Source organism: Oncorhynchus mykiss, chromosome 25 (assembly GCF_013265735.2).
Source record: "Oncorhynchus mykiss isolate Arlee chromosome 25, USDA_OmykA_1.1, whole genome shotgun sequence".
Lineage (NCBI taxonomy): Eukaryota > Metazoa > Chordata > Actinopteri > Salmoniformes > Salmonidae > Oncorhynchus > Oncorhynchus mykiss.
The window spans coordinates 12,740,830-12,755,425 of record NC_048589.1 but is presented as its reverse complement, the minus strand read 5'-3'; the positions used below and the strand labels follow the sequence as shown (position 1 = coordinate 12,755,425).

The 14,596-nt window shown below is 41.8% G+C and overlaps 1 protein-coding gene across 1 annotated transcript; it reads left to right on the top strand.

The window, feature by feature from the left end:
- Nucleotides 1-326: 326 nt before the first annotated feature.
- LOC110505361 (transmembrane protein 151B) lies at nucleotides 327-10,292 on the top strand. Its single transcript, XM_021584537.2, has 2 exons — nucleotides 327-581; nucleotides 6,909-10,292. The coding sequence occupies exons 1-2, from the start codon at nucleotides 477-479 to the stop codon at nucleotides 8,481-8,483; spliced, it is 1,680 nt and encodes a 559-aa protein (XP_021440212.2). The 5' UTR covers nucleotides 327-476; the 3' UTR covers nucleotides 8,484-10,292.
- The last annotated feature ends 4,304 nt before the right edge of the window (nucleotides 10,293-14,596 follow it).

The window sequence follows — 14,596 nt, the reverse complement described above, 5'->3', positions numbered from 1 at the left end:
GGTGCCTAGAATTGTTCCTTGCCTACTTCATGTAAAGTGATGTGGTGATTGAACAGTCGCATCCTCTTATTTAATTGGGAAACAGATGCTGATGCTGAACACGCACATCGTTGAAAGCTGTTGAAAAAATGATTATTGTAAAAAGCGAATGACATCACTTTCTCTGTGCAAGGTAGCCTAGAGTCGAATATTTTGACATTCATTTTAGATATCTGTTTATTTCGCACGCATGCCCTTCAACCTGCGGCATTTCGGTGTTTAATTTATCTCTTTTTTTATCTGCTCTTGAAGGTATCCGCATGCCTCTGCGGTCAAATCGTCCCCGCCCCCCGGGTTCAAGAGATTGGTGCTCTTAAAAGCGGGATCCCCATTCGCCTTGGCTCCAGACCAGATGATCTGAATCTGTTGGGGACCAGAAAAGAAAGGGGTAGCCTACTGGAAGCTTTGACTTGATTCTGCCATGTCCAGACAGCAGCATGTTCTCTCCCGATTTGGAAACGGATACCACTGCGGAAGACACAGCGCCCAACACCCCCAATGATGGAGAGGATGCACCTGCCAGCATTGATGTACTGGAGGAGGTGAGCGAAAGGATACGCGGTTGAACGTAGATTACATAATAGTAATGACAGCATCATCCTGAGAATGCGCATAATGATGTATTTTTTATGAATTAAAAGTATATGATAGATAGCCTTCTAGCCTACTGTATATATTTGGTGGAAAGGCAACTTTTTCATTGGTGCAAACAAGTGCAGCCCGCAGCCTTATAAGAAAAGGCACACAATGAATAGGCCCTTACCTGTGGACCTATATAATTTTGATTGTTGCTATTCATGAGTAACTTGGCGGGGAAATGTCTATTTTCTGACCGAAGTTTGATCAGATTTAGATATGACTATCCTTAGGCAAACACCTTTTTAAGGGAAAAAAAGTGGGCAGAATTTTTGGGGGCGTTTCCCCCCATATCGGACAACCCCCTCTCTATGCGGAAAATGGCCCCCGAAGATGAATGTGTTCAAATCCATTTAAATGTTTTTTTATGTAGGAGTGTTTTAGTAATTGATTCTTAAAAGCTAAAGTCTAGGTATATTATTTCAATCAAATAATGGAACAAAATGGGAGAGGGGGGGGCAAAACTCGGGAGGCAAACATACCAACTTAATATTGTACCTTATTAAAAAACAATTAACATTTTTCTCTCTAACCAAGTGGATTATTTGTATTCAGACTCTCCTACTGGTATAGTGTATTAGGAAAGTATTTATACCCCTTAACTTTATCCACATTTTGTTACATTACAGCCTTATTCTAAAATATATATTTTTTTAAATTCCGTCAATCTACACACAATACCCCATAATGACAAAGCAAAAAGTTTTTTCGATTTTTTTTGCAAATGTATTAAAAATGAAAAACTTAAATATCACTTCTACATACAGTACGTATTCAGACGCAGTACTTCGTTGAAGCACCTTTGGCAGTGATTACAGCCACGAGTCTTCTTCGGTATGACGCTACAAGCTTGGGACACCTGTATTTGCAGATTTTCTCCCATTCTTCTCTGCAGATCCTCTCAAACTCTGTTAGGTTGGATGGGGAGTGGCGCTGCACAGCTATTTTCAGGTCTCTCCAGAGATGTTCGATCAGGTTCACGTGCGGGCTCTGGCTGGGCCACTCAGGACAATCAGAGACTTGTCCCGAAGCCATTCCTGCATTGTCCTGGCTGTCCTGTTGGAAGGTGAACCGTCGCCACCAGTCTGTGGTCTCCAGCGCTCTGGAGCAGGTGTTCATCAAGGATCTTTCAGTACTTTCCTCAGTTCATTTTTCCCTCTATCCTGACTAGTCTCCCAGTTCGTGCCACTGAAAAACATCCCCACAGCATGATGATGCCATTACCATGCTTCACCGTAGGTGTAACAGTATAAATTTAGTCCGTCCCCTCGCCCCTACCCGGGCTCAAACCCGGGACCCTTTGCACACACATACAACTGACACCCATGCAGCATCGTTACCCATCGCTCCACAAAAGCCGCAGCCCTTGCAGAGCAAGGGGAACCACTACTTCAAGGTCTCAGAGCAAGTGACGTCACCGATTGAAACGCTATTAGCGCGCACCACCGCTAACTAGCTAGCCATTTCACATCAGTTACATAGGGATGGTGCCAGGTTTCCTCCAGACGTGATGGTTGGCATTGAGGCCAAAGAGTTCAATCTTGGTTTCATCAGACCAGAGAATCTTGTTTCTCATGTTCTGAGAGTCCTTTAGGTGCCATTTGGCAAACTCCAAGTGGGTTGTCATGTGCCTTTTACTGACAAGTGGCTTACGTCTGGCCACTCTACCATAAAGGCCTGATTGGTGGAGTTCTGCAGAGATGGTTGTCCTTCTGGAAGGTTCTCCCATTTCCACAGAGAAATTCTGGAGCTCTGTCAGAGTGAGCATCAGGTTCTTGGTCAGGAAGGTGACCAAGGCCTTTCTCCCCCGATATCTCAGTTTGGCCGGGTGGCCAACTCGAGGAAGAGTCTTGGTGGTTCCAAACTTCTTCCATTTAAGAATGATGGAGGCCACTGTGTTCTTGTGGACCTTCAATGTTGCAGAATTATTTTGGTACCCTTCCCCAGATCTGTGCCTCGACACAATCCTGTCTCGGAGCTCTACGGACTATTCCTTCGACCTCAAGGCCTGGTTTTTGCTCTGACATGCACTGTCAACTGTGGGACCTTATATAGACAGGTGTGTGCCTTTCCAAATCATCTCCAATCAATTGAATTTACCATAGGTGGACCACAATCAAGATGTAGAAACATCTCAAGGATGATCAATGGAAACAGGATGCACCTGAGCTCAACTTCGAGTCTCACAGCAAAGGGTCTGAATACTTATTTACATAAGGTGGTTTTTGTATACATTTGCAAAGAATTCTAAAAACTCGTTTTTGCTTTGTCATAATGGGGTATTGAGTGTAGATTGATAAGTAAAACATTACATTTAATCCATTTTAGATAAAGTCTGTAACGTAACAAAATGGAAAAAGTGAAGCGGTATGATTTCCGAATGCACTGTATAACGAAGGTTGTAGCTCTAACTTCATTAGATTATTTATATACAGTACCAGTCAAAGTCATTCCAGAGTTTCTTTATTTTTACTATTTTCTACATTGTAGAATAATAGTGAAGACATCAACACTATGAAATAACACATATGGAATCATGTAGTAACCAACAAAAGTGTTAAACAACTTTGTTACGTTACAGCTTTATTCAAAAATTAATTAAATAAAACAAATTCCTCAGCAATCTACACACAATACCCCATAATGACAAAGTAAAAACAGGTTTTTAGAAATTGTTGTATTAAAAAGAAAAATCAGATACCTTATTTACATAAGTATTCATACCCTTTGCTATGGGACTTTGATCTCAGTGCCATCCTGTTTCCATTGATCATCCTTGAGATGTTTCGGTGTATAACTTTTCTAAATGACAAAATATTTAGATCAATGTATCTCAAAATCCTTTGCTTGGAATGACTTAAGTTGAGATGAGATAGATGAAACCCCACTCCAACCTATTCATCAGATGCAAGAAACTGTACTGAGTGCAATTTCTGTATCACAAAATATTCTGTTCTCTGGAGTCTAATAATGGCATCACAAATGATTTACCAGCAAAATGCTATTTCATTTAATAGTTTCTCAGATTGGATGGAAGTGCAATCAAATCAAATGAAATGTATTTCTATAGCCCTTCGTACATCAGCTGATATCTCAAAGTGCTGTACAGAAACCCAGTCTAAAACCCCAAACAGCAAGCAATGCAGGTGTTGAAGCACGTTGGCTAGGAAAAACTCCCTAGAAAGGCCAAAACCTAGGAAGAAACCTAGAGAGGAACCAGGCTATGAGGGGTGGCCAGCCCTCTTCTGGCTGTGCCAGGTGGAGATTATAACAGAACATGGCCAAGATGTTCAAATGTTCATAAATGACCAGCATGGTCAAATAATAGGGCTGGGACAGGTAGCATGTCCGGTGAACAGGTCAGGATTCCATAACAGAACAGTTGAAACTGGAGCAGGAGCACGGTCAGGTGGACTGGGGACAGCAAGGAGTCATCATGCCAGATAGTCCTGAGGCATGGTCCTAGGGCTCAGGTCCTCAGAGAGAGAAAGAGAGAATTAGAGAGAGCATACTTAAATTCACACAGGACACCGGATAAGACAGGAGAAGTACTCCAGATATAACAAACTGACCCTAGCCCCCCGACACAAACTACTGCAGCATAAATACTGGAGGCTGAGACAGGAGGGGTCAGGAGACACTGTGGCCCCATCCAATGATACCCCCGAACAGGGCCAAACAGGAAGGATATAACCTCACCCACTTTGCCAAAGCACAGCCCCCACACCACTAGAGGGATATCTTCAACCACCAACTTACCATCCTGAGACAAGGCCGAGTATAGCCCACAAAGATCTCCGCCACTGCGCCACCCCAGTCACATCAATAGCCAAGAGCAAGATATGGCCTGTATGATGTCCACCCCTACCATTATATCTACATGAATATACTATAATTCTGCATTCAAAAGTACATTATTAGGTATAAGACAGAAAACAACATAATATTCCTAAGAAATACATGTTCAAGAAGACAGAGCCTAGTAATGCCATGGATATGCGAGGCACAGAGAAGCTGGATTTTGTAACCTGTAGTTAATGATGTGTACTCTGAATGCTGGAGTTGTACCTCCTGTCTGTCAGGCTATAATTACACAAATTCCATCTGGGGAATTGGATGTGTGCAGCCTACCGTGAAATATAATATGGTTTTTTTTTGGTGATACATTTTTTATTGTGAGATTTGCTGTCCCCCCCAGAGGTCCTGACCCATAATGCTGTGTTGCCCTGTATGAGGATGCTCCAAAGTGGTATTTTTGATTTGTGTCGACACCTGGTTTACATGTCCTGTCTGAGTCAGCCCTTTCTGTCATCAGCCTCAGCATTGCTGACTGAACTCTCCCTTTATCACATATCAGTTCATTCAATGTTTCTCGCATGAAGCAACAGTCATTCTTATTGGTGAAAAGACCATGACACTTTGTCTATGTGGTCAGTTGATCGTCATGGATGGCTGTTGTACACCTGAAAAGACCTGAATTAGGTGAAACAGTCAAAACATGTATGCTTCTTTACAACAGGACAAAAGTACAAATACAGTATGTACACTTACCCTGCCTAAACGTTTTATGTCCAGTTGACTTAGGTCTGGGACACTATACTTATTGTACTGGAAATAAATAGAGCACCTCTGGGACAATGCTTCTGCTGAAGAGGACACATTTCATTGGCAGTCATAATTGCAAATGTGAGCAATTTTGAAGATGCCAGGACAGACCGGGGTAGCCGCAATCAGCTCTTCACTTGACACTTAGCAGATATACTGTACAGGGTACGAAGAATGTGTAATCCAATTACCTGTGCGTTTGATTCTGTTGTGGTCAAGTTAAGTATAGAAAGTCAATGTTCATTTTTGCAGCAGAGGTCACTGGGGGATTGAGGATACGCTTGCCCTGTTGGAAATGGCGCCTACTTACTGTAACCCATGCAAAGATGGTTGAAAGGTTAGCAGTAACATAGTGGTGAGGAAGGATTTGGGTGGAATGTTAGAGTTGTACCTAAAGTTATTTGCAGTTGTTTCCAGTGGTGTAAAGTACTTAAGTAAAAAATAAAATTAAGTCGTTTTTGGGGGTATATGTACCTTAATTTACTATTAACATTTTGGGCAACTTTTACTTCACTAAATTCCTAAAGAAAATAATGTACTTTTTACTCCCTACATTTTCCATGACATCCAAAAGTACTTGTTACATTTTGAATGCTTAACAGGATAGGAAAATTGTCCTATTCACACACTTATCACACTTATCAAGAGAACATCCCTGGTCATCCCCACTGCCTCTGATCTGGCGGATTTACTAAACACAAATGCATCTTTTGTAAATTATGTCTGAGTGTTGGAGTGTGCCCCTGGCTATCCGTACATTTTAAAAACAAGAATAATTTGACAAGAACCATCTTGTAATAATTATTGAAATTATTGCAAAAGTCAATATAAGAGTTTATACTTTTGATACTTAAGTATATTTAGAACCAAATACCTTTTGACTTTTACTCAAGTAGTATTTTTACTGGGTGACTTCCACTTTTACTTGAGTAACTTTATATTAAGGTATCTATACTTTTACTCCAGTATGACAATTGGGTACTTTTTCCACCACTGGCTGTTTTCATTGAGCAAAGTAGCCTTAAATGAAATTCCAGCAAGCTACTGTACATGGTATCGCTTCAACCTCATTTACTGTACTTGGAGTTTCAAAAAGCTCAGCACGTTACAGCTCTGCTATAGTAATTAGCATTTTGCCGACAGCAATATTGGAGCACTGCATTTTATTTTTAGGCTCATTGGTGTGTACTCACTTTTCATCATGGTTTTACCATTCTCTTTCATATGGTACAGTAGATCTATTATTCATGTGACCCTGTTGCTTTCTGACCCGTTGAAAACCTTTCAACCTGTATAGGTAAATCTGTATAGGTAAAGCTGTATAGCTAAAGCCTACATTGAGATCCAGCTCTCCTTAAACACAGAAATATAGACAAACTGATCAGGCATGGCATGGCATCGCAAGAAAGAGGCAACGTAAAGAAATGATTGTACTTTCATTAGAGATTCCCTAGGGAATTCTGGAAGTTCTTCAAAACACTGTTCTCCTTTTAATAACTCTGCTAAAAGCTATTTAAATGCAGCCATTTGTCATCCACAACTATCTTTTTAAAGTTAGAGTATTGTATGTAAGCTTTTCTCTCGCTCTCTCCCTTTTCACTTCTCTCTCTCTCTCTCTCTCCCTGCAGCAGCGGCCTGTGAAGCAGTCACTGAGTGCCTGTATGTGCCGAGAGTCCCACTGGCGCTGCCTTCTCCTCTCCCTACTCATGTACAGCTGCCTTGGCACTGTGGCTTGGTGCCAGCTCACCCGAGTCACAAAGCTCAGCTTCGACTCATCCGTCACCTCCCTGACAGCCTCCATTTCCTCACTCAGAGGAGTTGGCATGGGAGGCCGCTCTATGATCTACCATGACAGCCCCTGCTCTGACGGCTACGTGTACATCCCTCTGGCCTTCCTGTTCATGCTCTATGTCGTCTACCTGGTAGAGTGTTGGCACTGCCGGGCTTGCAGTGAGCTACAGTGTAAGGCTGACGTGGATAGCGTATATGAGCGGGTATTGCGGATGCGACAGGCTCGTCCGTGTGTTTGGTGGAAGGCCATAAGTTACCATTTTGTTCGGAGGACCAGACAGGTGACCCGCTACCGGACCGGGGATGCCTACACCACCACCCAGGTCTACCATGAGCGGGTCAACACACGCGTGAGGGAGGGAGAGTTTGACTACAGTCGCTGCGGTATGCGGGACGTCTCACGGGATCTACGTGGACTGGAGAGCCACCCGGCGACAAGACTTCGTTTCACCAAGTGCTTCAGTTTCGCTGGGGCCGGACCAGAAAATAATTACCTCAACCAACGTGCCAGGTTCTTCTCAGAGATTGAGGGTTTGGATGACTACATGGAGGCTCGGGAAGGGATGCAACTGAAAAACGTGGACTTTAAAGAGCACCTGATAGCCTACGTGGACCCTGACCGGCTGCCCTGGTATACTTCTCAGGTGGCATTCTGGTTCACTGCTCTGCTCATGCTGTCCTGGCCCCTGAGGGTGCTTATAGAGTACCGTACAGCCTTTGTGCACTACCATGTTGAGAAGCTCTTTGGGCTGGAGTACAGCCACAGCAGCCCCTCTCCAACAGAGGAGGAGGTTCCCATCAGGAGTGGTCTCCCTCGGGTAGATACCGTGGACAGCACTGAGCTGGAGTGGCACATCCGCTCCAACCACCAGTTGATCCCCAGCTACTCAGAAGCCATGCTGATGAACCTGGGGGCTTCGGACTCTGGTACAGCTGATGACACCAGGTCCTCTAACTGCTTCCTGCTAGACAGCCACCCAGCCCAGAGCTATAGCACGCTGGTGCAGGACTGTGAGCACTGCTGCCAGCTTCAGAGCGAGGTTGGACAGAGGCGGGCCACCACCAGCTCCAGCTGTTCCTCCATCTTCTCCCATCATGCCTTTCACTCCCGCCTCTCCCTGGACACCTCACACTTCTCACTGTGCCGGATGTACGGCTCTCGGCGCACCGTAGGCCTGTGGAGGAGCCGCAGCAGCACACTGACTGACCGCTGCTGCGTGGATGAGCAGTGTTGCCGTTCCTACTCCAGCCAGCTGGCTCTCAACGAGAGCCCGCCCAGCTACCGGGACGCACGCTTCTTCCCTGTCCTCATTGTGCACCGAGCCGAGGGCTGCGGTAGTGGTGACTCCACCACAGAGGTGCGGCGCTTTTATGTCCGCCGGGGGTCCTGCTGCCTGGAGACCTCACTCTGAGGGACCAAGAGACATTTGACTGATTCAGTAACAATATATTCCAAATTATATTGAGAGTCCAAGAGCATATAAAGACTGTTCTGTTGACAGGACTGAAATTGTGTTACACACTGTCTCTGTGTTGTATGCTCAGATTCATATAAAGGCTGCATAGTTCTCAGTCTCATGTGCACGTTGGATCTGTATTGGTATTATCTCCTGCTGCAGACATGATTGTGAGTCAAACTAAAAAGAGCTGGATTTGAATGTTTGATTCAGTGATGACCAGCTCTCAGTGAGGTGCATTTGGCATTATGTCATCGTGAAAAGTTTCCCTTTTCTGTTTAAAAAAAAAGGACATGTGTATTGTCTTGTAATGATAAGCGAACCTGGGGAGATTGTGTTCACATTGCCCTAAAAAAGTGAATCTCGAGATGGTCTGAGTTCAGTTCACTTTGGGGACTCTTGAGGGTTCTGAGTTCCTTTGGAGAGTTCACACTCTCCTGATGGGCCACATGTTTATTACTGTTACCCTGTTTAGTAATCATTGCCAATTTCAAAATGCTTTCATTGACACATTCGGAGTGTGTTTTCACACTTGGTCCCTTTCAGACAATTTTTGGGAACTCAGTGCGGTTCGCTTAATTTTTTTTGTGCAGTGTGAACTCTCCAAAGGAACTCAGAACCTTCAAGAGTCCCCAAAGTGAACTGAACTGAGACCATCTCGAGATTAAATTTTATAGGGCAATGTGAACACAATCTCCCCAGGTTCACTTATCATTATTCACCCACCACACACTAGCCACTGCAACACCATTTCCCAAGACATAACCCCTCACATTGGTGCCACAAAAGAGATGTGCAAGTTTGTGGAAAACAACGTGTGCCGTTGTTGGATATTGATTAGCGATTGTCAAGGATGTACAGACATTCCAAAATATGTGTGGAGTTTTTAGTTCAGATTATTTGTTTGCAATATGTGATCTTTTGGCTAAGAGAGAGCTGTTTATTCGATTGTGAGGTTTGAACATTATGAGAAGGCAACAACATATTTGGTGAGAATCACAACATAGGACCTAGAATTGATTATGTACCCAAAAAGAACAGTAGCCTTGGGTGTACAATTTAATTACAGCCTTATCTTCAGTTATTCTTCTGCTATTTATTATGTTACCAATAATATGAACATGTTAATACCTTATTATTATTATTATTATTATTATTATTATTATTATGTCTCATCTTTTAACTAAATTAAATATATTAGCTTCCAAAATGTAAGTAGGTGTGTCTAGCTGTCCAATAACATTGATGGAATGGCTTGTCCTGCACTTTGTAAAAACCCAGAGTGCATTGAGTGAATGTTGAAAACAGGAACCAAAATCTGTCTTAGCAATGTGAAAGCAAAGACAACTCAGACCACAAAATAGGGGAAGTGAACTGGCAAAAGTGTTGAGTCCTCATTTAAAGGCAAGGGCAATGTGAATACAAAGATAACCGAGTTCTTTAGATTCTTTTTTTTAAATCCTAGAGTTCACTTTAAAAGAGGACTGAGAATGGTGTTGTTTTAGGGTGTTTTCACATATAGTCCTCTTGAAAAGAACCAAAGTCACAGAAAATCAAACTGCCTGATCTACATAGAACACAATATTGAGAAGTTACATTTTCTTTGCTTTTGCATGTTTCTAATGGAACAAAATGTATCTGTGTCAAGTAAGTGAAGGTAACATACTATGTACACTACCGTCCAAAAGTTTGGGGTAACTTAGAAATGTCCTTGTTTTCGAAAGAAAAGCAAAAAAAAAAAAATGTGTCCATTAAAATAACATCAAATTGATCAGAAACACAGTGTCGACATTGTTAATGTTGTAAATGACTATTGTAGCTGGAAACAGATTTTGAATGGAATATCTACATAGACGTACAGAGGCCCATTATCTGCAACCATCACTCCTGTGTTCAAATGGCACGTTGTGTTAGCTAATCCAAGTTTATAATTTTAAAATGAATTGATCATTCGAAAACCCCTTTGCAATTATGTTAACACAGCTCAAAACTGTTGTTTTGATCAAAGAAGCAATAAAACTGTCCTTCTTTAGACAAATTGAGTATCTGGAGCATCAGCATTTGTGGGTTCAATTACAGGCTCAAAATGGTCAGAAACAAATTACTTTCTTCTGAAACTCGTCAGTCTATTGTTGTTCTGAGAAATGAAGGCTATTCCATGCCAGAAATTGCCAAGAAACTGAAGATCTCGTACAACGTTGTGTACTACTCCCTTCACAGAACAGCGCAAACTGGCTCTAACCAGAATAGAAAGAAGAGTGGGAGGCCCCTGTGCACAACAGAGCAAGAGGACAAGTACATTAAAATGTCTAGTTTGAGAAACAGACGGCTCACAAGTCCTCAACTGGCAGCTTCATTAAATAATACCCGCAAAACACCAGTATCAACGTCAACAGTGAAGAGGCGACTCCAGGATGCTTGGCCTTCTAGGCAGAGTTGCAAAGAAAGAGCTATATCTCAGACTGGCTAATAAAAATAAAAAAATTAAGATGGGAAAAAGAACAGACACTGAACAGAGGAACTCTGCCAGCATCCCGGAGTCACCTCTTCACTGTTGACGTTGATACTGGTGTTTTACGAGTATTATTTAATGAAGCTGCCAGTTGAGGACTTGTGAGCCGTCTGTTTCTCAAACTAGACATTTTAATGTACTTGTCCCCTTGCTCAGTTGTGCACAAGCAGAGTTCCTCTGTTCAGTGTCTGTTCTTTTTCCCATCTGAATCTTTTCTTTTTATTGGCCAGTCTGAGATATGGCTCTTTCTTTGCAACTCTGCCTAGAAGTCCAAGCATCCTGGAGTCGCCTCTTCACTGTTGACGTTGATACGGGTGTTTTGCGGGTATTATTTAATGAAGCTGCCAGTTGAGGACTTGTGAGCCGTCTGTTTCTCAAACTAGACATTTTAATGTACTTGTCCTCTTGCTCTGTTGTGCACAGGGGCCTCCCACTGCTCTTTCTATTCTGGTTAGAGCCAGTTTGCGCTGCTCTGTGAAGGGAGTAGTACACAGCGTTGTACGAGATCTTCAGTTTCTTGACAATTTCTCACATGGAATAGCCTTCATTTCGCAAAACAGGAATAGACTGACGAGTTTCAGAAGAAAGGTCTTTGTTTCTGGCCATTTTGAGCCTGTAATCGAACCCACAAAGGCTGATGCTCCAGATACTCAATTAGTCTAAAGAAGGCCAGTTTTATTGCTTCATTAATGATAACAGTTTTCAGCTGTGCTAACATAATTGCAAAAGGGTTTTCTAATGATCAATTAGCCTTTTAAAATGATAAACTTGGATTAGCTAACACAACGTGCCATTGGAACACAGGAGTGATGGTTGCTGATAATGGGCCTGTCACGTTCTGACCAGAGTTCTTGTGTGTTTTCCTTGCCTCTGTACGCCTATGTCAATATTCCATTCAAAATCAGCCGTTTCCAGCTACAAGTGATTTACAACATTAACAATGTCTACACTGTATTTCTGATCAATTTGATGTTATTTTAAATGGACAAAAAAAATAGCTTTTCTTTCAAAAACAAGGACATTTCTAAGTGACCCTAAACTTTGGAAAGCTAGTGTAGATTACTGTATTACATAATGGTACAGTAGTAATTATTGTGCCTTGAGGGCAGTATTGATGTGCATCTTTAAAATATACAGTTGAAGTCGGAAGTTTACGTACACTTAGGTTGGAGTCATTAAAACTCATTCTTCAACCACTCTACAAATTTCTTGTTAACAAACTATAGTTTTGGCAAGTTCGTTAGGACATCTACTTTGTGCATGACACAAGTAATTTTTCCAACAATTGTTTACAGACAGATTATTTCACTTATGATTCACAGTATCACAATTCCAGTGGGTCAGAAGTTTACATACACCAAGTTGACTGTGCCTTTAAACGGCTTGAAAATTCCTGAAAATTATGTCATGGCTTTAGAAGCTTCCTATAGGCTAATTGACATCATTTGAGTCAATTGGAGGTGTACCTGTGGATTTATTTCAAGGCCTACCTTCAAAATCAGTGCCTCTTTGCTTGACATCATGGGAAAAACAATAAAAATCAGCCAAGACTTCAGAAAATAAATTGTAGACCTCCACAAGTCTGGTTCATCCTTGGAAGCAATTTCCAAACGCCTGAAGGTACCACGCTCATCTGTACAAACAATAGTACGCATGTATAAACACCATGGGACCACGCAGTTGTCATACCGCTCAGTAAGGAGACGCGTTCTCTCTCAGAGATGAATGTACTGTGGTGCGAAAAGTGCAAATCAATCCCAGAACACCAGCAAAGGACCTTGTGAAGATGCTGGAGGAAACAGCTACAAAAGTATCTATATCCACAGTAAAATGAGTCCTATACCAACATAACATGAAAAGGCTGCTCAGCAAGGAAGAAACTACTGCTCCCAAACCGCCATAAAAAAAAGCCAGACTACGGTTTGCAGCTGCACATGGGGACAAAGATCGTACTTTTTGGAGAAATGTCCTCTGGTCTGATGAAACAAAAATAGAACTGTTTAACCATAATGACCATCATTATGTTTGGAGGAAAAAGGGTGAGGCTTGCAAGCCGAAGAACACCATCCCAACCGTGAAGCACGGGGGTGGCAGCATCATGTTGTGGGGGTACTTTGCTGCAGGAGGGACTGGTGCACTTCACAAAATAGATGGCATCATGAGGTAGGAAAAGTATGTGAATATATTGAAGCAACATCAAGACATCAGTTAAAGCTTGGTCGCAAATGGGTCTTCCAAATGGACAATGACCCTAAGCATACTTCCAAAGTTGTGGCAAAATGGCTTAAAAAGGTATTGGGAGTGGCCATCGCAAAGCCCTGACATCAATCCTATAGAAAATGTGTGGGCAGAACTGAAAAAGCATATGCGAGCAAGGAGGCCTTCAGACCTGAATCAGTTACACCAGTTCTGTCAGGAGGAATGGGCCAAAATTCACCCAACTTATTGTGGAAGGCTACCCAAAACATTTGACCCAAGTTAAACAATTTTAAAGGCAATGCAACCAAATACTAATTGAGTGTATGTAAACTTCTGACCCACTGGGAATGTGATGAAAGAAATAAAAGCTGAAATAAGTCATTCATTCTCTCTACTATTATTCTGACATTTCACATTCTTAAAATAAAGTGGTGATCCTAACTGACCTAAGACGGGGCGGCAGGGTATCCTAGTGGTTAGAGAGTTGGACTAGTAACCGGAAGGTTGCAAGTTCAAATCCTCGAGCTGACAAGGTACAAATCTGTCGTTCTGCCCCTGAACAGGCAGTTAACCCACTGTTCCTAGGCATTTGTATCATTGAAAATAAGATTTTGTTCTTTAACAGATTTGCCTAGTTAAATAAAAGGTCAAAAATAAAATAAAATGACAGGGAATTTTTACTTGGATTAAAATGTCAGGAATTGAGTTTAAATGTAATTGGCCAAGGTGTATATAAACTTCCGACTTCAACTGTTGCATATCTTGATTTCAATGTGTTTTATACATTATATTGTCATGGGAAACGTATTGACTGTATTTCAAAGGTTCTCATAAAACTAATGTCCAAGTCGCTGGCAGAGTTTCTAATATCCTTATTCACCCAATCCCAAAGACAATTGTCCGTTAAGACCTCTGGATGTTGCATTGCTTTTATTCATACTTGAATTCTGACACTTGAATCACCATTCATTTCATTATGTTTTGTCTCCCTGTGCTCAATCACATTCCAGATAGTACCTTTTCAAATGCTACAACACTATTGAAGTCACACGTAGATCTATTTATCTAAGAGTTTGAATGATACAGTTTCAACAAAAATGCAAGCTATGTTCGAGAGCTAAATATGCCTACATGTAATTAAGCCTATAATTAGTCTCAACGGTGCATGTCGAGATACACACTCCAATTCTCAAAGTTAGATTGAAACGAAAATTGTTGTCTAGTTGTCCGAAACAGTTAAAAATGTGTTTCATAGGAATCATGATGAGATGATAGGTTAATGAATAATCATTATATTGCAAAATAACTTGGTTGGATGAAATGGAGATTGATAAAAAGGTATTGACAACATGTAAAA